This window comes from Rhopalosiphum maidis, chromosome 4 (assembly GCF_003676215.2).
Source record: "Rhopalosiphum maidis isolate BTI-1 chromosome 4, ASM367621v3, whole genome shotgun sequence".
NCBI lineage: Eukaryota > Metazoa > Arthropoda > Insecta > Hemiptera > Aphididae > Rhopalosiphum > Rhopalosiphum maidis.
This window is the reverse complement of record NC_040880.1, coordinates 30,301,480-30,326,907: the sequence shown is the minus strand read 5'-3', so window position 1 is coordinate 30,326,907 and position 25,428 is coordinate 30,301,480. Positions and strand designations below refer to the sequence as shown.

Below are 25,428 nucleotides of genomic sequence, written 5' to 3'. Positions count from 1 at the left end.
GATCATTTTAAATTTGGCAAGCATTTTTCATCATTTATTAATATTTGTTGCCTTGTTGGTTAACAGATTAATATATTCAATATTACTTGTTTTTCTATAATTTTTAATAGCAAGATTTTGTTTAATATAGTGAAGATTTATTTATTTTTAAGTTATACCTATTCACCAAAGTAATACAACAATAATATAAAATTAAAATTAAATACATTTTAGGTATTCTTGTTATTTGCAGATTTTATCTTCTTAATCTTTATATAAAAATGAAGCAATAACAGTTGATAAATTCAAAATATATGAATAAATATAAAAAATTATTCATGACCAAGTAGTTATTAATCAATACCAAAAAAGACTAGTACCAATAAATGTATTTATTTTATTTTTATTTATTTATAATTAGTCAAATTATATCTAGACTGATGTTATAATTTATTTAAATGCTTTTTGTTTATTTTATCATTTATTTATTTAAGTTATTTTATTTTGTTAAAGCTTACACATATTATAATATACTTTATAGGTATAGCATATACTCCTATATTCAATGTTATACACCTAGTCACATGTATTTGTTGTTTTTTTTTTATTTATTTAAAAAAATACAAATTTGTTATATTTTATTTGTTTAAATAGACTTAATTGTAAACATGTTTTTAAAAAAAAAATTAAATTATAAATAATTGTTCATGTTTTCTTATCTATAATTAAACAAACAATACCAAATAATAAAAATAGTATTCCAACCATCGTTCCTGAAAATAAAATATTTAATATTTATTAAAACAATATTCCTTTGAAATTTTTTTTCTTAAAATTCTATTACATTTATAATAATAAGCTTCAGTGATAAAATGAATAATGGCATTTAAAAAATGCCTTCCAGTGGAAATTTCTTTGAAATTTAAGATTATTTATTTATTTTTTTTAATAAAACATTATTAACTAGAATATAAAAAAAAAACGGTGAAACTCGAATAATTTTAAAATTTACATTAATGAACTTACTAAATTTTGGTTTTTCTTCTCCAATCAAGGTGCCTACTATTGATGTACTCGCAAATGAAACTCCATTTGCAATAGGAACAGCCAAAGATATGTCTAAAAGAAGTTATTAATCATCTTATTTTCGAAGTGCACATAATACTAATTACCTACTAACAATTATTAATAATTTAAATTTGACATGTTAAAATTAAATGTTCTTTTTCTTTTTACCTGAATATTTTAAAGTGAAATAGAACAACAAGGAACCACATTGGTTGATAATAAATGGTATCAAATACTAAAATAGAACATGATTTAATTTACACAGATTTTTATTATAATCAAAAATCATAGTTTATTATATATATAATATTCAGTACTCACATGCCAATTGGTTACATGATTAGTAACCTCAGAAATTATACTAAATGTCTTATTTCTTTTTATTTTACTGGTAGCAGCTTTCAGAAATGGATTCGTGCTGCCCCATAAAACGCCAACAATAAGTAATTGAAGTATTGAGTCTATAACAAATTGTATTGTTTTAGTGTGAAGAAAATTTAAATTAGGAACACGATTTCACCAATAAGGCAATAAATAAAAGTAATAATAATAAGTATTAATATTACACACTTAATCAGACAGTAGCAGTTGGCATCCAAACCCAATAATTTTTAATTTGAAAGTAAACTTAAATTATAGTATTAATTAACTATATTAAGTGTGTACCAGTGTACCTACATTTTTGAAATAATCAGGTTCTTATAAAAAAAATCTGTAGTCGCTTTGTCATACACTAAGTACACGGAATGTAATATTATGTTCTATGGTGTGTATCTAGTATACCTCCTCTATTCTCCTAGAGTACGCAACTGTAATGGGTGTGTTAAATTTGAATTCAATGATTATAAATCATTGTTATTTATAAAAAGAAAAACAATTAGCAGAGTAGTTAGTCGGCTTTTATGAATATATTATAATAAATATAGGTAAATTGAAAATTTTTCTATTAGTAATACGGCAGGTCGGAAAAATGTTTACAAAAAACAAATCTCATATTATTTCATTAATATAATATTAGTTATTACTAACCGTTATATTATCTTGGAAGTTATCCCGACGTAACGGTAACTATGTGAATAAGTTTGTGGTATAAGACTTATTAGTATAATCCTTAAGTAGCTTAAATTGAAACTATTTAATATTTTGAATATTTCATTGTTTGAGAAATAATAAGTTATAGGCAATTTAACTTTTTTATACAAAATCAAATCTACCACGTTTTTTTTTTTGTTTCTCTAAACATTTTAACATAACTTTTTTTTAAGCTATATAATATTATCCTATAAATCAACATATGCAATTTAAAAAGAAATTATGCAAATTGTTATTATTAAATTGAAAAAAAATAAACATTTTTTATTAAAAGTTAGAATTTTTAAAAATAAATCTCGTATTGCTCCAAATAATTTAATATTTAATGTGGGTTTTTCGTTTGTGTATTATTTTACTGAATAACACCTAAAATACCGTATAAGTTGGATTTTCATATCGTCTATATTATTGGCTATTTATAATTTTACTAAACATCAAGCCTAAATGTGAAGTTTGAATAGTTTAGTTTATTTTTTAAAGACAAAATGGAAACCAATTAACGTATAAAAACAAAATAATAAGTGGCAAAAATTTAGTCCGTATGAAGTTATGAAACATGAATATTTTTTAGTAACAAAATTAATAAAATTATTATTTTTTTGTTTACGTATACAATTTAATATAGGTGCCTATGTATTTTTGGAACTAAAAAAAGATTTTAAAGAAATATTGAAATATTGAAATAATTTATTATTATGTATGAAAAATGATAATTTGAAGTTAATCTTTCAAAAAAAAAATAAATAGTAGTCCATAAAAACGTAAAATAATTCAACCAAGTTAAAATCGTATTTCAAACACACCGGAAGGTTTGGAACCAAACGCGTACATCTGACAATTTGGTCATCCACTCTACATCTACGAGTCTATTATAATTGCAACATTGCAAGTTATAAGATGGATAGTGAACATGAATCGCAAAAATGTTTTTAATCTTAATTCAAAACATTTCAATATAACAAATTACCATAAAAGTCTTACCAATCAGCTCAAAAAAAGTAGGTACGAGTTTATTATAATAAGTATAAGTATTTGGTGTTCTATCATGTGAAAATTGTGTTAAATTAATTACATAATTTTAGCACCTAAAGTCGGAAAATATTCACTACCTGTCTACCTAGTACCTATCTACTATAAGGTAACTTTTTTTTTGAAAAGTATATTTTCAAATTACAACGAATACTGAATGCGCATTAAGTACCTAAACCCGATGACAAAAATTAAGTTACATAATATTATGATAGTATCATACCATTGATACCTCTACACCAAATTATAGTTTATAATTTGAATGGCAATTTGCATTGACTATTATCATGATAGGAGTTTGACTACATTTGTAACTATTATTTATTTATTACTTGCATGTAGAGCAATGGCGCTTCTGTCTATTATATTATTTTATTTTATGTAATATGTCAGTCGTCAGGGAATATTATGTGTTATTATAGTTGGTTGATGTGTACGTTTGATAGGCAATAAATAATAGCGCAGAATAAAAATAACATTAGCCCTTCAGAATATTTGTTGGAACAACAGTTCTAACTTGGATATACATTTAAAAGCTTCCATAAAATAAAGACATATTATTATTTAAGAACTATACTACCCTATAGTCTCCCTTGACAGTCTTCACTCTTGAATACCAAATTCACCTACATTGTGATGGTATTAATGATCTCACCACTTTAAAGTATAGGGTTCACAGGTAGGTAGATAGTATGTGTACTGTGTAGATGGTACACGAGCATTTTATTTCGAGAAATAGAAAAAAAACAACGAATCGTTTTAAAATTTACCGATCTCTATATACATATAGTTGCAGAAGGGCAAACAAATACATTATACGTATATTTATTACAGCAACAATAATTCCGTAGTCTGGAATAACAGCAGATCCGGTCTCGACAATAAACGGGGGCAATTATAACAACGGTTAACTACAACAAACGTGGCACGGGGATGGGGGTATAGACTCGCGTTGGTCGCAGATCACCGGATCTTTTTCTCAGCTCCCTCATCCTGCTTCCGGTCACCGGCCAATTTCGCCCGCCTCTCGTGCTCGGCCGCCTTCTGCGCGCCGACCACCTCGCCGAACTCCCGGTAATTGGCGTTTATCAGCTCGCTGCGCTCCTCCGCGTCCTGCCACACGTCGGTGACCGGCACGCTCTCTCCGTAGAGGTGGACGTGACGCGCGTTGGCCGTGATCGCGTCGTCGTCCATCGCCTGTATGAACCGCGGCGGTATGAATGCGCCGGCCGCGTGCCGTCCCTCGCTGATGATAAAGTTGTACGTGGCCAACGCCGCGTCCACCGGCAGTATCTCGACGGTGCACCCGTACTGACGGGCCGCGGCCCACACCACCTTGTCGATGTGCTGCCGGTTCAGCTGCAACTTCCGGTGGTTGTCGTCGCGGCGGTTCCGCTGCGGACCGTCGCCCAGGCCCAGCACGATGACGGCGGGCGCGGGTTCCAGGTGGAACAGCATCGACAGCGAGTCGACGTTCACGTCCCGGTCGTCTTCCACGCGCCAGGCCATTATCGAATTGGCGAAGCACACGACCGGGCCGAGCACCACGAACCCGTTGTTCAGCCGGAAACCGTACTGGCTGTAACCGGAAATCATGATGCCGTCCCGGATGTTGTTGTTGTTCAACATGGATACGTACGTTTTGCCGTCGTTCTCGTACGCACCGACGGACCGGCGGGGCTGCTGTTGCGGCGGCGTCGGGACGTGACCGGCGCCGAGTATCCGTGAGCGCGACAACAGCAGCTTTCGGGCGACGTTTCTCAATGACATAGCGGAGCGATAGGAAATGAAATAACACTAAAAACTATAGACAAGCAATGATGACCGTACCTTCCATCGTTCGGTAACGAGACTGTTCAAGGCTCCGCAGTCGTGTGGGGTATCAGTGGCGATGGCAGCTCCGTACAGTATTTTATTCTTTTCTGTGTATCTACAGCGAAGACTGTCTCTCTGATAGTCAGTTCTTACTTCTAATTAGTCCCGTTAAAACTTAAAATTCAAAAAAGGTATTTTTTACGAATTTTAAATTGTGATTTTTTTCCTTATCAGACACCACTCACCGCTACGTAATGCTTATCGCTAAACCACCGATACTAACCAGTGTTAACCGAATCGCGATTGGTGACGGTTACGTACCACCTAGATCCCGCGACAAATAGATCCACATACGTCAACTGGATTCCTTTGGACATTTAGAACCTCAAAGACATTTTAGATTCCATATTAACTATAATCTCCCACGTGATTTAGATACCCAGATATCGGCGGTAATTTTAAAAACTTATCTAAAAAAATACTTAAATAACAATTTAAATTTTAAAAATATTATGAAGTATAAGTAAGTTACATGGCGATAGTAAAATCTCTAATTCCATTAATTATGATATTAAATTCGATGTTTTAAATGAGTAGTAACGTTTCATTATATTCTAATATACACGATATATGAATTATCGATTATGTTAATGTAGAATTTATATATAATTTTTAAAAGAACTTGCTTAAATACCTATTTATTATAATAGGTAAGTACATTAAAACCTATAGTATACATGGTGACTATACTTATTTACAAGCATTGTATGGCCACTTATTCCTTTAATGTTAAATTTATGTTGAACTTTTAAATTTTAGAGTTAACTTTGCCTAAAGGCCATATTTTTCAATTCAAATACACAGAAGTTGTACATTGTTTAAGCTATGTCATGTAACGGTATAGACTTATATTTTCAAATGAGAAATAACCTTTTATAGCAAATTATTTTTTTGAAAATATTTATCAAACTACATCCACATAATAATCCTGAAAAATGGTTTTAAAAAACTTAAAAATAGAGGTAACTATGTGAGTAATATTTAATCTAATAAATACAATAAAACAGTTTTTGCAAAGTATAAAATATTGATGAATTTATACTACCTAATCAACATACTTTTTAAAATAGTATAGCCCCCATATTTTCCAAAACTATATACAGTAGAACATCGATTATTTGCATTAATTGGGATCGAGTGGATGCGGATAATCAAATAAGCATTAAAAATAAAGTTAAAAACTAATTTACTGTGTGTAAGACGTACCTATAATATGATATATTAGAGTGAACCGTAAGCCCATATAGTAGATAATAAAATAATCTCGCATTTCATATAATATAAACACGACAAAACGAACATAGCTAACGATAGAACTCAATTAAATTAAACTAAAAATAAATTTGTACAACAATTTTGTGGTGCGGATAATCGACGTTTTACTGTATTATCATGGATGGACGGTTGTCTTATTCTTAATTCACTACATAATGTTAAATAACTTAAAAACTACTCGTTCAAATGTTAGTTTGGATACAACTTTGAATTTTCAAAAAATTCACCTATTTGACTATTTAACAATTATTTGGAATATCGAATATAGGATAGTAAACACTGAGATCTGACGCACAGTTCGCAAATGTCGATGACAATATTGTCACTAGCGCTATTAATATAAATATATTTCTTAAACACAATTATTTCTTACATACAATATTGAGCGTTGAGCCCAATAGCTTTCAAAAGCTAACGGAAAAAAAAATCTGCCCCCTACACCATTAATCTATACACATAAATGATAGATAAGTGAAAATTTATCTATAATAAAATTTAAAATAATAAATTAATAACACATTAATGATTAGCATATTATAACAATAATCAAACAAATATAAACAGTCAATAGTTATTTAGTTATACCTATAAACAAATAAATCAAAGCTATAATGCTCAAATATGGCTGATGCTAATTTAGTTATGTTTAAAATTTAAATACAATAGTATTTAACATAACTATACAAACTACACAAGAATACTGAATAAAAAAAATATTGTATAAATTCAAAATTTTTAGTTAAGAATTATATGTATTTATAATGGTAGTTTTTCCTATGTATCGTTTAAATATAATAATCACAGATAGATAAAATATTCTTAACATGTATTGAATAATTCACGCAAAATAAACGGTGAATTAAATTTACAAAATACAATACGGTTGTTAGTTGTCATTGTAAACTGTTGCGTAATGAAGAGTATTAATTCAATTATCAAGGATTTTGACCCATTTATCAATTTTTGCTACTAAAAAACACTAATAAAGCACGCAAATATAACTGTCTATAAAGAGCTCAAAATGAATTACAATTATTTGAAAATTATACCATTTATAGAAAAAATGATAATATAAATACTTAGTAAACATTTTAAATTTTACGGCTATTCGTTTTTGAATTTTAAGAAAATAAAAAATCAGTTTTGTTGAAAACTGGTTAGAGGAATTATAGCCTATGGTTAATAAAATCCAAATGTGTACAATCGCATATTCACATGCAAACATTTGTATTTTATTATAAGACACAAATACCTACGTAACCAATGCGTTAGTAAAATATGAAATTTCAAATTTACGCGAAAAAAAATAAAATCATTAATAAAATACACAATAATTAGTAAATAAAAATATGTGTACATTCAATGTTTTAAGTAAAGTAATGGATACACACAATATTTCTGGCAATATTAAACTTGACCTGCTTTTGTTAGTGTCATTGTAAAATAAGAACTAATATAATAACTACTTGAATTTTTTTTATAACAAGTCAAAGAATATTTTTTTTTCAAAACTATTTTATTGTAATACTTTATAAAACGTTAATATTTCTCGTTTCTTGATATAAATAATTATTTAATTGGTATTTAATAAAAAAACATTTTTATACATATGCAAGGTAACTATAAAATAAGAATAATAGTATTAGGTAATTTTCCACACCACCTTTATTATTAAACGACGTACAATAACATTGTCCGTATTGTTTAATAACATTATGAGGTATTACACGAGGCGCGTTTTTTTTATTGTGGTGTCCCCAGTAGGCCTAATCCACATCGTAAGCGAGAACGCATCATATGCAGAGGCATATTTAGGTAGGGGCTTTGGGTCCAGTTTCCCAGAACGGCAAATTTTTATTTCGTACTTTATGAGTACTGGCGCAGTGATGTATGCCATAGAGCTATAGAATACTATACTATTTATATAACATGGTATTCTATGGTATTAACAGTTTCACCATTGCGCGGCGTAAAAGTTTTTTAGTTTTTTTTTACTGGAAGGGGGGGTGGCAAAATATGTGTTGCCCTTATCCTAAAATTCCTAAATACGCCACTGATCATATGAATGCATTCAATTAATAAAAAAAAAAAAATACAATAACTAAAACTACTAATAATACTATATAATTTGTTTCAATAAGGAAACCTAGGAATAAAACTACGATTTTCGCTATTCTACAAGCTACAAAAACGGGTAATATGTATATTATGTGTGTTGCCGGCCGGCGATAGTCAATGTGTTGGATGAGTGGATGAGAGATGAGCTATTAAATAAATATGTAAAGAAATAAACTACTTAAATATTATATACTACATCATTACAACTACAATATATACTACTAATAATATTAAGATGAGCTTCTCGTCGATGCTGCCAATCTTCCTCCGGGTTGAAACGAAGCCGCCGACACATTTCCCATCAGCTTTGCGACAAATTCTTCTTCACTAATAAATATTATATATAGTATACTGTACCTACTACGGTTCTAAAAATTGTAATATAATACAAACAAATCCTTTCGACAGTTGATTATCAGTTGAATTTCTTTTTGTTGCTGCCAGACGTCCTCCATGTTGAAACACAGCCAATACATTTTCCATCAACTTTGTGACGAATTATTCTTCACTAATAAATATTATATATTTGTATATAGTATACTGTACCTACTGCGATTCTAAAAATTATAATATAATACAAACAAATCCTTTGGACAGTTGATATTAGGATGAACTTCTTATTGATGCTGCCGATCTTCCTCCGGGTTGAAACGAAGCCGAGTGCCGCCGACACATTTCCCATCAGCTTTGTGACAAATTCTCCGTCGGTGGGTAGTCCATGGTCAGCCAAATGTTCGGTTCCTATAAAACTTCAACTAATGTGCTGATTAAATGTAGTCTAAACTTATAGAAAAATTTTAATGTTTAAGAAATCTATGTTGGTGTCCTTTTATTTTTGAATTTAAATTAATTTTAAGTTTTATATTCATAATTTATCAGTTAAAAATGTAAATAAGAATTAAAAAGATTATAGTATATTGCAGTTTAACTTTCTGTTCGGTGGCCACCTTTTTAATTCCTCACTCTTTTTTATAAGAAAGTTAAACAGCACAATAACTATAAAAAATATAAATTTAAACATAAACAAAGATGAACTAGCTATGTGATAAGAAAAAAAATTGAAAAAATTGTAATTTATCAACGTATTATTAAAATAAAAAGAACACCTAAAACCGTAGTACAGTATATAATCTGAAAAAAACCATAAAAATTAAATATAATTTAAGTAAATATTCATAATATACTGTGCTACTGTTCAAAAAATTATAGTATTAAACAAGCGACACTTATTTTTGTTATTCAGATGAGCTTCTTAATGATACTGCCAATCGTCCTCCGTGTTGACATTATACAAGGATATAGCGTAATTATTTCAGTTTTTTTGATTTTCCGATATTATGGCAAGATCTGAAATTGTTTGTTTTATTTTACTATTTACCACCCAAAGTACCAAATTGATCCATATTTGCTACAAAAATTCATGATAAACAAAAAATAAACTACGTAATTGTAAAATCATTATACATTTTTCGCTACGTCCACGTCCAGGATCTAAGGTGTACTATTCTACTACTATTCTAATATAATATAATCGCGAATAATACGAATAATACATCGTTGTTATTTCTCACAATTTTTATCTACTATAACTAATGAGTAAAATAAGTAGGCATTGTGTACTATTTTTTCTTTGGACCCTGGAGAATAAAATATGCATATACATATTTATCGTCCGACTAGCGCGAATTGTTCATATAAATTAATATATTTTATTTTAAGTTTAAAAAATAATTTTAATCCCAAAAAAGAATAATAAAAAAAACTTACCTAAGCGTCGACTCTTCCCGGGAAACCAAGTTGTACCAATCTACAGTGTATACGGAGTAGTGCACCGCCGCCGAAGAAACTCCAAATTTTCTTCATACGATCTTCATCACGATTCTAAATGAGAATAAAAATACATTTGATGAAAATAAACAGCACGAAATGAAAATGAGAGTACTTGTCATGTACTGAAGACTGTTGTTTAACGACTGTTCATTAAGACTATTATAGAATTGTTAATCGTCTTCGACGAATGTCATCGATTGTCGTATGCCACAGATGACGAATATTATAATATGATAAATCTATGGTTTTTTTTATTGAACTCTTTGTGATATTAAACGATATATTTTTCTATTTTAGATGTTTGACGTATCAACGTAAAATTGAAACATATAAACTATAACCCAAATCTTTGTAGATATTGCAAAGTATTAATATTTTATTCTAATGAACATGATTGAAAATTATTTTATTTAATCTATAAAAATAGTGAACTAAACAAAAATAATTATATTATTATATATATTAAAAAAAAAAGGAATTATTGTGATTAATATCGTTATGTTTCTGAGTTATTATTTCTGCATTATTTTGGTTCTAATCACGCAGTACTTTAACTTAATGTTACATATTCTTACATGTAAACTTACATATATATACATCTGAAGACACCTATCATAATAGAAACAAATTCATACATTTCCTTTATACATTTACATTTTCATGTAACAAATAATACCTAGTCAGTGCTTTGAATAATTCAATTTTCAGTACCATTTTACAAAACAATCAAAAATTACATTAAATTAAAGATAAAGAAGTAATTAAAGTTGCTTTATACATTAAGTTATATAGTTATTAAGTTTATTGCTGTAATTAGTGTTTGAAATTTTAATTTAAAAGAGACAATCAGTATACTATAATTTTTTCGGCTTAAAAAATCAAAAAAAATCTTATTGTTTTAAATAATGAAAATAGAGAAATCATAATGTAGATAGTTGGTAAATTTTTCAATATTCTATAATTAGCATTTTTTAATTAAAATTAAATTAATAAATTAATTTTGTCGATATAATTATAATAATAATAATAATACAATTGTTTTTTTGTGTTTTCGATATTATGACAAGATTCGACATTTTTTATTTTATCTTACTATTTACCAACCAAAGTACCAAATAGATCATATTTGCATAATTCATGGCAGACAGAAAATAAACTACATAATTGTAAAATATTTAAAATTTAAATCATTATTTAATTTATATTTAATATTTATATTTTATATTTAAACGTTTTTCACTACATATCCAGGATCTTTGGTGTACTTGGAAAAAATTAATAATAATTAATAAATAATTTTTGGAAATTTTATCATTAATTTATGATCGGTAACGTTTTAGAACTCTCAAGCCACATTCACAAATTAAAAACAATTTGCGGACCAGATAAAATTAAAAATTTTATATTCTTAAATTATTGACTATGAAAAAAAATATTGTCTAGAACTTTAAAATAATAAAATACAAATAAAAAAAAAATTTCAGTGTTTTAGAATTTAAAACGGGTCGTATATACAATAACTCGCCGGTTACCGACCACTTTATGTATAAAAAGTCAATTTATTACTACCCCAAAATTATAGGACGATTAACCTACGTAAGTATCCTTCGAAGCTTTTCGGCGAAATCAAGCTGTGCCATATTAAAGTTCAAAAGTGCACCATCACCGAAGAAACAGCTAGTTTATTTCTTCATTCGTCATCTTTACGCTTTGGAATGGAATTATTGAAATACTTTATTAAAATGAGAGTACTTGTCATATACTGAAGGCTGTTGTATGAAGACTGTTCAATAAAATTATTAGATTTGTTAATCGTCTCCTACAAATGACAACGATTGTCGTTTGCCATGGATGATAAATATTATAATAATGTTTTTTTTATAGAACTCTTTGTGATTTTTTAGGATTTATTATTATAATGTTTTTTTATAGAACTCTTTGTAATTTTATAGGATTTATTATTATATTTCAGCTGTCTTGCATAAAAAACTTTTGGTATCTAATTAATTTCATACGTAAAATCATAATAATTGTATATTATCCTGAATTTTTTTTTAAATTATAATTTTACAACGGTTGTTAACGGTTTTTTATACGGTTTGGCTGAACTAAATGATTAATAATTTTAAAAATACTTAAATGTTTAATCATTAAACTGATATTACATACAAAATAGTTGATAGATTGTGATATAGTAGATATAATAAAGAAGGACTTAAAAAATTAATAAAATTAATTTCTAAATACAAGCAGTTATTTACATTCTACTCGTTTTACACATATAGTTACATATAATTTTCGTTTCGGTACTGTCTTGTTTAAAAATAATACATACTCATATTATTTTTACTGATTTTAAAATTATCCGATAAATTCTAATTAATATACTCAGATAATTTGCAATAAGTGTATATATAATAAATGCATCTATTTATGGTATTATGGTATATTATATTATATTGTATTATATTATTATTATGGTATTATGCTATTTTTATTTTATCCTATAAGTGAATAGTCAAAATATTTTGAAAATTATAATATTTATAAGAAATGCAAACATTAACATTTGGTAAAATGTTCAAATAACTACGAAAATCGGTTGAACAGAAATAGTTATCTCAGAAATATGAAATGAATATCCAATGTGTTAAAAATTCAAAATTCAGACAATTATAAAAAAATATTAATGCGTCTTTTCGGAAAACTTTTTATTTTTGTTAGCGATAAAAAAAACTTATATAAGTCAGGTACTCGGCCAGTTAAAATGAAAAATGCTATTTATACAATTAATATAAATATAAATTATTATTTTATAAAATAGGTCTGGTGATATGATGATTATATATTTTCGGTCTCACGTATTTTATGCATTGCGCGTTGAGGAATAAAATATGCATACGTCACCCGGCGTGAATAGTAGAATAAAATATGTGCTGACGTCGATTTCATCGTCTGGGTAGCCGATTATTCATATAAATGAATATATTTTATTTTAAGTTTAAAATGTAAATTTAATCCTAAAAAAGATTATTGATAAAACTTACGTAATCGTCGACTGTTCCCGGGAAACCGAGTTTTTTTTTTTTAGATTGCTTCAGTATATACGTAGTGGTGCACCGCCGCCGAAGAAACTGCAAATTTTCTTCATATCGATCTTCATCGTAGTTCTAAATGAGAATAAAAATACATTTTATGAAAATAAACAGCACGAAATGAAAAGGAGAGTACTTGTCATGTACTGAAGGCTGTTGTTTGACGACTGTTCAATAAAATTATTAGAATTGTTAATCGTCTCCTACAAATGACAACGATGGTCGTTTACCATGGATGATAAATTTTATAATAATGTTTTTTTTATAGAACTCTTTGTGATTTTATAGGATTTATTATTATATTTTAGCTGTTTGACATACGTAAAATTGAAACATAAACTAGACCAAATCTTTATAGATATTGCAAAGTATTAATATTTTATTATAATGAAGATGATTACAAATTATTTAATTTAACCTATGAAAATAGTGAACTAAATAAAAATAATTATATCATTAAGTATTAAAAAAAATAATTATGTTTAATACCGTTATGTTTCTGAGTTATTATTTCTGCATTATTTTGATTCTAATCACGCGCAGTGTTTTAACTTAATCTTACATACCTAGATTAGATGCAATTACCTCTGTCTGTAGATATTGTGTCTGAAGACACCTAACATAATAGAAAAAAATTCATACATTTCGTTTATTGTGGTTCCTTGTAACAAATAGTACCTAGTCACTAGTCAATGCTTTGGGGAATCAATTTACTTTTTAAACTTAAAATAAAATATATTCATTTTTATGAAAAATCCGCTACCCGGATGATGTAATCGATGTAGATGCATATTTTATTAATTTATATATAAATTATATAAGACTGAATTTCAAACAGTCATAATATAAGTTTCCAGTGAGCATTTTATTTTCGTTTTTACATTAAGAAAACTAATGAGAATTCTATTAAACATTTTAAAATTTATTGTTTATATAAAAAGAAAATACTTATATAAATACTAATGAAAAAAATAATTTGAACATTTTAAAAATTTTAAAAATTTTAAAAATTTATAATGCTAAAAAAATAAAGAATATAGTTTGAAAGTATTTTTAAAATAATAACTTAAATAAGAAATACTTTCATAAAAAATTAGTTAAAACTTTAAGTTATCGATGTAGAAGATTATTTGTTTTTAAACTATATAGTATTATATATATAAAAAAAAAACAATATAAAAATCGTTTTACAAGAATAAGTTTTTTTTGGGATGAAAAATTTATAATCAATAAGCCATAAAATATTGAACTTCAGTCATAAAAAATAATGTGACTTTCCAGTATACCTTTTATATTTGTTATATTTAAAAAAAACTAATGAGAATTACTATATTAAATTTTTGTATAAAAAGACAATATTATATCTGATGAAAAAATAATTTGAAAATTGTATAGATTTAGACAAAGTTTGTCAACATTTTGATTTTAAACGTTTATAAAAATATATCGTGACTATACATTTTTTATTACAGTAATTTAGTGACTGATGAGGAACACCGTATTAAATTTTAATCATATTTGCTGTCAATAAATTGTAACGGCTTAAAAAAAAAATAAAAATTTTAATTATATAAAATTGTTAAAATGTTTTTATAATTATGCAATGTATAGGAAATCATAATGTAGACAGCTGGTAAAATTTTCAACATTCTATGATAAGCATTTTTGAATTAAAACTTAGTAAATGAATTATTTTGTCGAAATTATACAAGTATATAGCGTAATGATTCCAATTATTTCGATATTATGACAAGATCTGAACTTTTTTATTTTATTTTACTATTAAACACCCAAAGTACTAAATATATCATATTTGTTACAAGAATTCAAAATAAACTAAATAATTTTAAAATCAATATACATTCATTGCTACATCTCATACCATATTCACAAATTAAAAATATAGTTTGCGGACCAGATAAAAATAAAAATTTTATATTCTTAAATTATTGACTATGGAAAAAAATATTGTTTAGAACTTTAAAATAATAAAATATAAATAAAAAAAAATTTCAGTGTTTTAGAATTTAAAACGGGTCGTATATACAATAACCCGCCGGTTACCGACCACTTTATTGGACTGGACGATCGGAAATGAAAAATAGGTCTGTCATCGGGATAACAACTCGTAGAAGTCAATAAATATTTATTTTATGTATAAAAAGTCAATTTATTACTACCCCAAAATTATAGGACGATTAACCTACGTAAGTATCCTTCGAAGCTTTTCGGCGAAATCAAGCTGTGCCATATTAAAGTTCAAATGTGCACCATCACCGAAGAAACAGCTAGTTTATTTCTTCATTCGTCATCTTTACGCTTTAGAATGGAATTATTGAAATATTTTATGAAAATGAGAGTACTTGTCATATACTGAAGGCTGTTGTATGAAGACTGTTCAATAAAATTATTAGAATTGTTAATCGTCTCCTACAAATGACGACAATTGTCGTTTGCCATGGATGATAAATATTATAATAATGTTTTTTTTATAGAACTCTTTGTGATTTTATAGGATTTATTATTATATTTCAGTTGTCTTGCATACAAAACTTTTGGTATCTAATTAATTTCATACGTAAAATCATAATAATTGTATATTATACTGATTTTTTTTTTAAATTATAATTTTATAACGGTTTTTTATACGGTTTGGCTGAACTAAATGATTAATAATTTTAAAAATATTTAAAAGTTTAATAATTAAACTGATATTACATACTAAATAGTTAATAGATTATGATCTATTACATATATAATAAAGAAGGACTTACAAAATTAATAAAATTAATTTCTAAATACAAGCAGTGATATACATATCATTTCCGTTTCGGTACCGTCCTGTTTAATACATACTCATATTATTTTTACTGATTTTAAAATTAACCGATAAGTTCTAATTAATATGCTCAGATAATTTGTGATAATAATATATATATATATATATATATATATATAATAAATGCATCTATTTATGGTACTATGCTATATTGCAATGTTTATTTTATCCTATAAGTGAATAGTCAAAATATTTTGAAAATTATAATATTTATAAGAAATGCAAACATTAACATTTGGTAAAATGTTCAAATAACTACGAAAATCGGTTGAACAGAAATAGTTATCTCAGAAATATGAAATGATTATCCAATGTGTTAAAAATTCAAAATTCAGACAATTATAAAAAAATATTAATGCGTCTTTTCGGAAAACTTTTTATTTTTGTTAGCGATAAAAAAAACTTATATAAGTCAGGTACTCGGCCAGTTAAAATGAAAAATGCTATTTATACAATTAATATAAATATAAATTATTATTCTATAATATAGGTCTGGTAATATGATGATTATGTATTTTCGGTCTCACGTATTTTATGCATCGCGCGTTCGGGAATAAAATATGCATACGTATACGTCATTCGGCGGGTAGCAGATTGTCCGGTGCAATAAGTATGTATTTATTTTATGTCTAAAAATTTAAATTAAAGCTTTAAAATTATAGAAAATCAAACTCACGTAAACATCGATTTTTTTTTTTGTGAAACTTAGTTGTGTCAGATTTAATGTCCACACGTTCAGTAACCATATCGCCGACCCAGGAACACTTTTCCTCGTCCGTCTTTACCGCGTTTCGAATTGAAGATATTGAGATATTTCATAAAAATAAGATGAACAGAACGGCATATGCATGTAAAATATTATATATACTAAAGTACGGTTTAACGATTTGCACGTCTATTTTTTTTCTCCGTTAAAATTATTACAACTGTTAATCGTCTCCGACGAATAGCGAGGATTGATGACTGCCATAGATGATAGATTAATATGATAGATCCATATCCATAGATCATATACCGTATTATTATATTGTAATATTATTATTAACTAGACATTTAAATTTATTCGGGAGTCTGCCGGTTGAGAGACTCAATTGTGTACTTCTTATAAAAATTTTATATGCACGACAAAACGGAGGGTGGGATAGATTGTATAGATGTTGTTCAGTATACATTGCGACTAGACTCATTCAAATTTTCTTCCATTGGCATCGCATAAATTAGTAATTAGTTATTGTTATCGATATTGTTCGCCCGTCTTTTCATTATTAATGTAAAAATATTATAACATTATCAATAATCAATATTAATATCGAAACCCATCATAATTATACCTATAATCGTTATTTTTCGTTAAAATATCCAGTTTTGTCAATATTCAAATTTGGTATATGCACTAACAGTAGCGCCGAACACGGGTATGAACTGGGAAAACTTCCACAGAAATATTTTTGGGTGGGTAGGTGGGTGACAATCGAAAATAGTTTGTTATGCAGTACCTTATATGCACATAGTTAGAAATAAATATAGTACCATTCGAACGTAACTAACTAACCTTTTTTTTAGTAGGTGGGTCTACACCAGCATATTTTCCCCATAACATGAAATATAGATCGGCGCCACTGGACTTACGATTAACCTTTGAGACTGGGAGTGATAATATGAATAAAGTTAAAACTTTTAAGCAATAATAATTATATAATGGTAGCTATAGTTATACTAAGTTATATATTATTCTGATTAATATAAAAAAAACATAAGATGGTGACCAGACACGAGTTATGGCTATTTTAACTGAGAAGTGAAATGTTCAATAACTTCAGTTACTACATTTTAATTTTTTATTAGATGTTTAAACGAAATCTAACATTATGAAAGCTTTATTTGTGAAATAATTTATGCGTATCTTATTAAGCCATTAGGTTATAATAGAAAATATTTTTTAATTGTCTATTAAACAAAAATTATATGGATTATGTTAGATAACAACTGTATTATACTAGTGTTAATAGTACGATAGTACGATACAATAACGTAAGAGCATTTAAATATATTGATAATTAAAAATTAATAATACTAATTACAAAATTAATTAATTTGTAACATCCTTATGATTATCTTAATCCCCGGTCAGTTAGTAGATTCTCATGCGTCATTTTAATCTCGCATCAATTGGATCCTCTTGCGTCAGTTAGTCACTTGGATCTAGCTGTCGAGGGATCTATGTGACCGTTCACCATTGGTGACTACGAGGTTTTATCATTTATCGAACAAGTGCTTATCACTCAGGGTTGTTGATAATAATCATGATAATAATATAGTAAATTAAAAAGAATATTTCTTTATCAATCACGAGTCTATACGCAATAATAATATACACAACACATTCTACGAACTGTCCACTACGTATTTACATGCACTACATCGTGAGGTGAGGCACGTGAGTTTAAAATTTGAGTTTTTTTCACAGATAATTTGTGAATATTGAATTGACTTATTTGACTAGTGTTGGGTGACCGTAAGTACACCAATATACCAGACGTTTCAGCATCTTTAAAACTACTGCGAAAGTAGGAACTAAAAGATCAAAATGGTAAGTTGATTTTACCATACAAAAATATGGTAAAATCTTTTATTTGGTAAATTATTTTAAAATCCATACAATATAATTTATTTTTTTAATTGTAAATATTTGATTTTTATAGCCAAAATCAAAAAGAAAATTTATTGAAAAGAAAAATTCTGTTACTTTCCATGTAGTACACAGAAGTCAGCATGATCCACTTGTTACTGATGAAACAGCACCACAACATGTTTTGGTACCTCAACAGCCAACTCAATCAAAAGGAGTAATTTGTTTTATAAATATAATAATATATTAAAATATAATTTATTCAGCTTTATAAAATATAATATGTTTTAGAAAAAAAATAAAGATGAAGAAGCTAAATACGGGATATATTTTGATGATGATTATGATTATTTACAACATCTCAAAGAATGCCGATCCAATGATTTTATATTATTGCCCGCCCCTGCCAATCATAATAATGAAAAAGTATAGACATTTTTTTAATACTTTATTCTATATTAAAAAACAAAAACACCATTTTTTAAAAGAATTTTTTTTTTTTGATTAATAAAGAAAGAAAAACCTAAAGTTATGTTACCCTCATCAATATTTGAATCTGAAGTCGAGGAAAAAGTAGGCTTGTTGAATAAAGCTGCTCCTCAATCAGGTAACATTCAATAAACAGTAGAAGTTCAACAAATTAATAATATAATAAATTATATTATGTAGGTTTACGTCTGGATTTGGACCCAGATATAGTTGCTGCAATGGATGATGATTTTAATTTTGAAGATCCAGATAATGAATTGGAAGATGATTTTGTGGTGATGGCAAATCAACCTGGGTAAGTTATCTTATTGCTGTATTTTAATTTTACACGTTATATATTCTTTGGTTATTATTTGGCTTCAGATCAGATGACGATATGGATGAACTAGAAGACATAAACGAAGAAAGTGATCAGTATGACAGTGAGGCATACGATGATGTTGGTAGTTTAAACAATGATGATACAAAATCGCGTTTCACTGATTACTCTATGTCCAGTTCTATTATAAGACGAAATGAAAATTTAAAATTAATAGATGATCAATTTGAACAAGTATTAATAGTTTTACTTTTTAATAGACAATTAAAAAAATTACATAAACTTAAAAACTAATGGTATTTCATTAGATGTTTGCTGCTTATGATGATTCAGAAATTGGAGCTTTAGAAACTGAAGAAATCGAAGGTACATTGACAATGGAATCTGATTTGTTAAAAAAAGCCGCTGAAGAATTTGAATTAAATATGAAAAGGGTAAAATATTAAATAATGACTTTTTTGTTATAAGAAATTTTAATTTTTAATTCTTTTATATTTTAGGATGAAATCCCTACTGACAGAACAGCTGCTTTGATTTTTGATAGCGATTCTGATCAAGAAGAACCTACTTATAAATTACCAGTTGAAGACCAAGATATAAAAAAATGGGATTGTGAAAGCATCATTTCTACGTATTCTAATATTTACAATCGTCCTGCTCTTATCAAAGACCCACCGGTTAGTTTAAAACATATTTAATATCAAGTTTTATTATGAGTATTAAAACTTATTGCTCTTCAAGAATTACAATTATTAGATTAAAATATATTTATAATAATTAATATAATATGATTTTAATGAAAACAAATTTATAATTTAGATTCAGAAAATACGAATAAATCCTAAAACCGGTGTTCCAATATTACAACAAAGACTTACAGCTCAAGCATTGAAATCCTTGGACAATAAAGATGCACCAAAATCTGGTTCTAGATCAGTGATATCAGCTCTTTCTGTTTTATCAATAAGACCAAAAGATGAGACACCCGAAGAAAAACTGAAGAGGAAAAAAGCACTAAAAGAATTCAGACATGTATGATTCTTTATTAAGTTTAACTTACTTTAAATGTATGTAATTAAACTCATTTTTTTTTTAGGAAAGAAGAGTAGAACGAAAGGCAAACACTTTGGCATTTAAAGAACAAAAGAAAAAAATGGAAAAAGAATTAATCAACAAAAATGTTAACAAAACTGTACGTGTAATATAAGAAATTTAAGTATTCTGAGAAGTATCATATTTGTTAATGTTTGTATAAAATAAAAAGTTGTAAATTCTTTATTATTGGGATATAAATTTATTGAAAAACTTTTCAATAGTTCATAATAATTACCACAACTTATTCTGTATTATGTTATTTTAAATAATTGTATGATTTAGAAAGAAGTTTTAGTTAATGACAATCCATTCTTTTTTTGTACATGAAAATTTGAAGCAATATATCACAACAGAATATAATAATAAATTATTATCATATTAAATAATATAATAATAATAATATTTTTTATTATTTTAAAAACTATTGTTTTTCCAATTATTAAGGTTTTCAGAATTAATTGAATACTATTATACTAACCAAATTTAAATAATTTATATATAAATTAACTTGGAATTATTATTCTAAAAACTTAATACCTTTACATTAAATTTTATTGTGTGGTAAGTTATAAATGTATTTATAGTTATAAACTTATAACCATTTTTAATTTAACTAATAATCATAAATGAGAGTAAATTGATTCTCAATTGAAAGTTAAAGAAAGTATAATGATTCTCATTATAATTAGGACACTTTATAATATATATATGATTGGCTTCGTTTATGTAGTGTTTATCAGTATCTAACATTACAAAAGTGGTTTTAACTATGCGATAAAAGTTTATAGTACCTTATTATGATTCTATTAAATACTGTAGAAAAGGATGAATAATATATAAAAATATATAAGTTAGAAAGTCCCAGTTTTAGCTGTGTTTACTGTTTAGTATGATTTAAAACTGAATAAAGTTTATGATCATATATGTTTATCTATAAAACACGTGTATCCACGATCTGTGGAATATGGAAATTAAAACTTGTTTTACTTAAAAGATGTTTATATTACAGAATTCAACATTGTTATGGAAATAAGATATTTTTAATTAATTTCATGATAGGTACTGCACTTTTGTGTATAAGTTAGTTTTTAAGATAAAAAAAATACATTTCTAACGCAAAGAATACAAAAAAAGAGATTAATCTTTTCTACGACGTTTATCACGGTCTTGTTGTTGTGGTTGTGACCTTTTAGATGCATGCTTGGCTTGAGTTAAGAACTGATCCAAACCAAATGGATCCTCTTCTTGTTGATGTTTTTCAAATTGAACAGGACCAGATCGACCACTAGCTTTAGGATCACGATCGGTTCCACTAAATTCTTTGTTAGGGACAAATCTAAATAAAAACAAAAATAAAAATAATTTAAATATTTTTTTTTTTAAGATAGATAATACATAATTGCAAGTTAAATTGTATTTCTAACAAATAAAATTATTGTTCTATGAAAATAGAGCTGTCCAACAGCTTTGAATTATTTAGTTTTACTGTCTCTTAAATTCAAGATACATTTAACATAAATTAATAATTATTAATTATAATTCCAAGCTTACCTATTTGTCTTAGCAATTTTCTCTAAATCATCACCATACACGTCTTTATCAATATTAGCAGATGGACGATAAATATGTTGAGCCAATGAACTATTTCCACGCCAAGGTTTATCATACACATTGTATTCTTCATCATCACCAAATCCAGTATCCATACCTGCTGTTGTATTGAGCAAACGTTGATCATACTGAGTATCTCCAGTTTTTCTAGTGATTGCTGGGAGTCCAAGAGCAATTTGTTCACTTATATCTCGATCTCTCAACACTTTGTTTTTACGGCTGTCAGCATTTCTAGCAAGATTACGATCACGAGCTCTATCTTTTTGACGTTCCAAACGTAATTGATCACGTTCACGTGATTCATCATTCTTAGCGGATCCAGGAAGCCTAATACCTGCCCTTTCTTCCCTGGCTTTTTGAGCCATTGCTCTAAGATGTTCCTCTTTCTTTTCCTTTTCTTTTTGTGCCATTTTCTTTTCCAACTGAGCTCTCATTTCAACAGCTTCTCTGGCTTTACGATCTGCTATGTATAAAGCCTCAGCCAGCTTAGCAAACTTTTCATTTATATGATTTTGTTGTAAACCTCGGCCATCAGCAGCTAACCTCTTATCTAATGGAATTGTATAACCTTTGGCATTTTTCCAATTTGATATACATGGTGGAATTTTCCATTCTTTCTGTTCTTTAACAGATGTCTTTCTGGTTGGAGAATGCATTAATGGTGCAGGAGGTGATGGAGGACCTCGAGGTATTTTTTTATTAATTTTGAATTTCGGGGGTTCCATAGGATCTTTCTGAGCCTCCACTAATCTTACTACGCGTTGTTTTGAACCTGAATTATATTCTTTTCCTTGTTCAGTAGGGGTATAACGGAACCATTGTACAGGAGCCTAATCATAAATATTTTAAAAATAAGTATATTTATAAAAATTAAAAACCTTAAGACTTACAGGTTTATCTGCCGCTCGTACTGGTAATGCAGCCGAAACTTTAGAATTAGTCAGCTTTTCTAGTGCTGCCCTTGTTTTTTCAGTAATGTCTGCAACTTCATCTGAATCAGGCTTTTGCAGAGAAGGGTCATCTTCATTGATCACCTCCGATGGAAGCATGTCAGATAGTTTTGAATAAATCACTTTATCTTTTCTTTGACCTTGACGAGCAAGCACATCATATTTAACTTTACCATCAGAAGTTAACTGTAATGCAAGAGCATTTGAAACAGATTCTTTATTTTCTTTTCCCATATTCAATGGATATTGCGCAACTTGGATTTCTGGAAAAGCACCTCCATCACCAAAATCCTAAAAAAAATATTATTTTAACAAAAGTATAAATAAATAGTATTATAAGAAACATTTTATCAACTATATTTTAATAAAATTTATAGTTTAATGAAGGTTTTTAATAATGTAATATTAATTTACTATTATTGTATTAGTATACTAAAATATAACTTAACATAGTCCACAATAATTGAGTGTAATAAAATCATTATTTTCAAGTTTTACACTTTGACCACCAGGAGGCCCAGTTTCGGATTAAGACTGACCATAGCCCTAGGCAAACATTTTTTTATAGACACTGTATTAAGATTTAAAACATTCACCACAGATGACAGGTTAAACTCTCATAGTGCCACTATTACAAAAAATAGCCACCTCTGATGGCCACTTTTATCTAGCATAAGGCCTACCCTGCCTATATTATGTTAATTCAGCACTGTCAGGTGCCATGTGATTGTCGACTGTGATTTAACACCAATGTATTTTTGCGTATATCAAATAACAAGTATATTTCATAAAATTCATATTATTTTTAGTATTTATTATTTATTATTCAATAGAAACAGTTTGTTCTTTAACGGATGTTGTTGCTTTTGTCTCATGAAAAATTCTATTACATTAACATGTTGACTGCAATCCAACTTATTATACAAAATATTGTAGTATGACAATAGACTACTACAAATACACTAAAATCCCATAAGGTGTTATGATTAATACATGAGCAAGATTTTGAAAAAAATCTATCATTATGTAATTAGTAGAGCGTAGATTTGTATGTATTTGCATAGTTATTTTGGTTGATTGTATAATATAAGTGAGCACAAAATTTGTTTCACGACATAACGATTTAAAAAATGAAACTTTTTTAGTGCAAATTTCAATATTTATCTAAATGTAAAGACTTACTTTACAATTTTAATTGCATATTTCAATGTTTTTTTAGACATTTTTGAAATATATATTGTCTATTAAAATAATATTTTTATAATTTCAATTAATATCAAAACTAATTAATAGGGATACTTGTAGGTATAATTAGTTTTTCCAAATATGAGCTTAGATCAATAATCAGGGAAATAAAATGCATAAACCAAAATGATGAAAGTGTCGAAAAAAATGAACAAAAGTAGATTAGTATCTATAGTTCTATAGTAGGGTTCCGTAATTTTTTTATTTTCATGTAAATTTTAACATTTTTGTGCATCTGCGCTCTAGTAATTAGTTACTTGACTAAAATATAATATTTAAAACATTACTTCAACAGTCCTTGGTACCCATCCATTTCTGTTACCGTATGGTGGGATTTTAACAGCATACACTTCAAATGTATTGGTTTTCTCTGCAAGTGTTTCGTTGGATTCGTCATCTTCCTCCAAATCCTGAAGGAATTGTGTAGGCGCTGGTAACACACTAGGGAATTATAAATTAATATACATACACAAAATAGTAAGCCACAATAGGTTTTTAACTAAAACCTAACTTTTGCTTACCTAAATAGAGACATTATTTATCTTCAATCTTGTAAAAAAAGGTAATTAAATTTAATACAACAAGAGTTAATAATTAAATGAAGATAAATAACAATAATTATGTCTCAGAAACACGAATTAAGATAAACCAATAGATATGAAAAAGAAAGCAAACGATCATTTGATATCTATATTATTCGATTTTGACTATTGTGTATATTTCATAATCTATGCTACTGAAAACAATTATGAAAATTGCTTATCAGTGTGACCATCCCATCCTGCACCGACAATTATTTCTGTGGTTATATGTAGTTACTATTGATAAAGATAAACTGTTTATCACGATTTAAGATGTTCGACCGCGAATATTCATTATTCAAAATATTC

General features: G+C 27.5%; 4 protein-coding genes and 1 long non-coding RNA gene across 5 annotated transcripts; 1 reads left to right on the top strand and 4 right to left on the bottom strand.

The window, feature by feature from the left end:
• Nucleotides 1-696: 696 nt before the first annotated feature.
• On the bottom strand, nucleotides 697-5,220 carry LOC113549590 (transmembrane protein 234 homolog; the record flags this gene model as incomplete). The annotated part of the gene is made up of 5 exons (XM_026950967.1): nucleotides 4,999-5,220; nucleotides 1,369-1,508; nucleotides 1,216-1,282; nucleotides 1,006-1,098; nucleotides 697-752 (listed from the first exon to the last, which is right to left on the bottom strand). Coding segments are annotated over exons 1-5 (363 nt in total), but the record flags the coding sequence as incomplete, so codon positions are not given.
• On the bottom strand, nucleotides 3,873-5,005 carry LOC113549589 (NADH dehydrogenase [ubiquinone] 1 alpha subcomplex assembly factor 3). The gene has a single exon (XM_026950966.1). The coding sequence runs from the start codon at nucleotides 4,936-4,938 to the stop codon at nucleotides 4,132-4,134; it is 807 nt and encodes a 268-aa protein (XP_026806767.1). The 5' UTR covers nucleotides 4,939-5,005; the 3' UTR covers nucleotides 3,873-4,131.
• Nucleotides 5,221-8,576: 3,356 nt separating the features above from the next.
• LOC113549998 lies at nucleotides 8,577-9,347 on the bottom strand. The gene is made up of 3 exons (XR_003404981.1): nucleotides 9,019-9,347; nucleotides 8,826-8,944; nucleotides 8,577-8,763 (listed from the first exon to the last, which is right to left on the bottom strand). It is a non-coding gene; the product is annotated as an uncharacterized LOC113549998 (long non-coding RNA).
• Nucleotides 9,348-18,569: 9,222 nt separating this feature from the next.
• LOC113548173 (protein LTV1 homolog) lies at nucleotides 18,570-20,918 on the top strand. The gene is made up of 10 exons (XM_026948906.1): nucleotides 18,570-18,790; nucleotides 18,903-19,046; nucleotides 19,121-19,255; nucleotides 19,343-19,436; nucleotides 19,499-19,613; nucleotides 19,682-19,871; nucleotides 19,946-20,071; nucleotides 20,138-20,314; nucleotides 20,457-20,669; nucleotides 20,734-20,918. Exons 1-10 carry the CDS (start codon nucleotides 18,788-18,790, stop codon nucleotides 20,842-20,844), a joined length of 1,308 nt encoding a protein of 435 aa, XP_026804707.1. The 5' UTR covers nucleotides 18,570-18,787; the 3' UTR covers nucleotides 20,845-20,918.
• A 773-nt stretch (nucleotides 20,919-21,691) lies between these two features.
• On the bottom strand, nucleotides 21,692-25,227 carry LOC113556408 (SNW domain-containing protein 1-like). The gene is made up of 5 exons (XM_026961334.1): nucleotides 25,060-25,227; nucleotides 24,826-24,979; nucleotides 23,234-23,584; nucleotides 22,284-23,173; nucleotides 21,692-22,068 (listed from the first exon to the last, which is right to left on the bottom strand). The coding sequence occupies exons 1-5, from the start codon at nucleotides 25,071-25,073 to the stop codon at nucleotides 21,870-21,872; spliced, it is 1,608 nt and encodes a 535-aa protein (XP_026817135.1). The 5' UTR covers nucleotides 25,074-25,227; the 3' UTR covers nucleotides 21,692-21,869.
• Nucleotides 25,228-25,428: the final 201 nt, after the last annotated feature.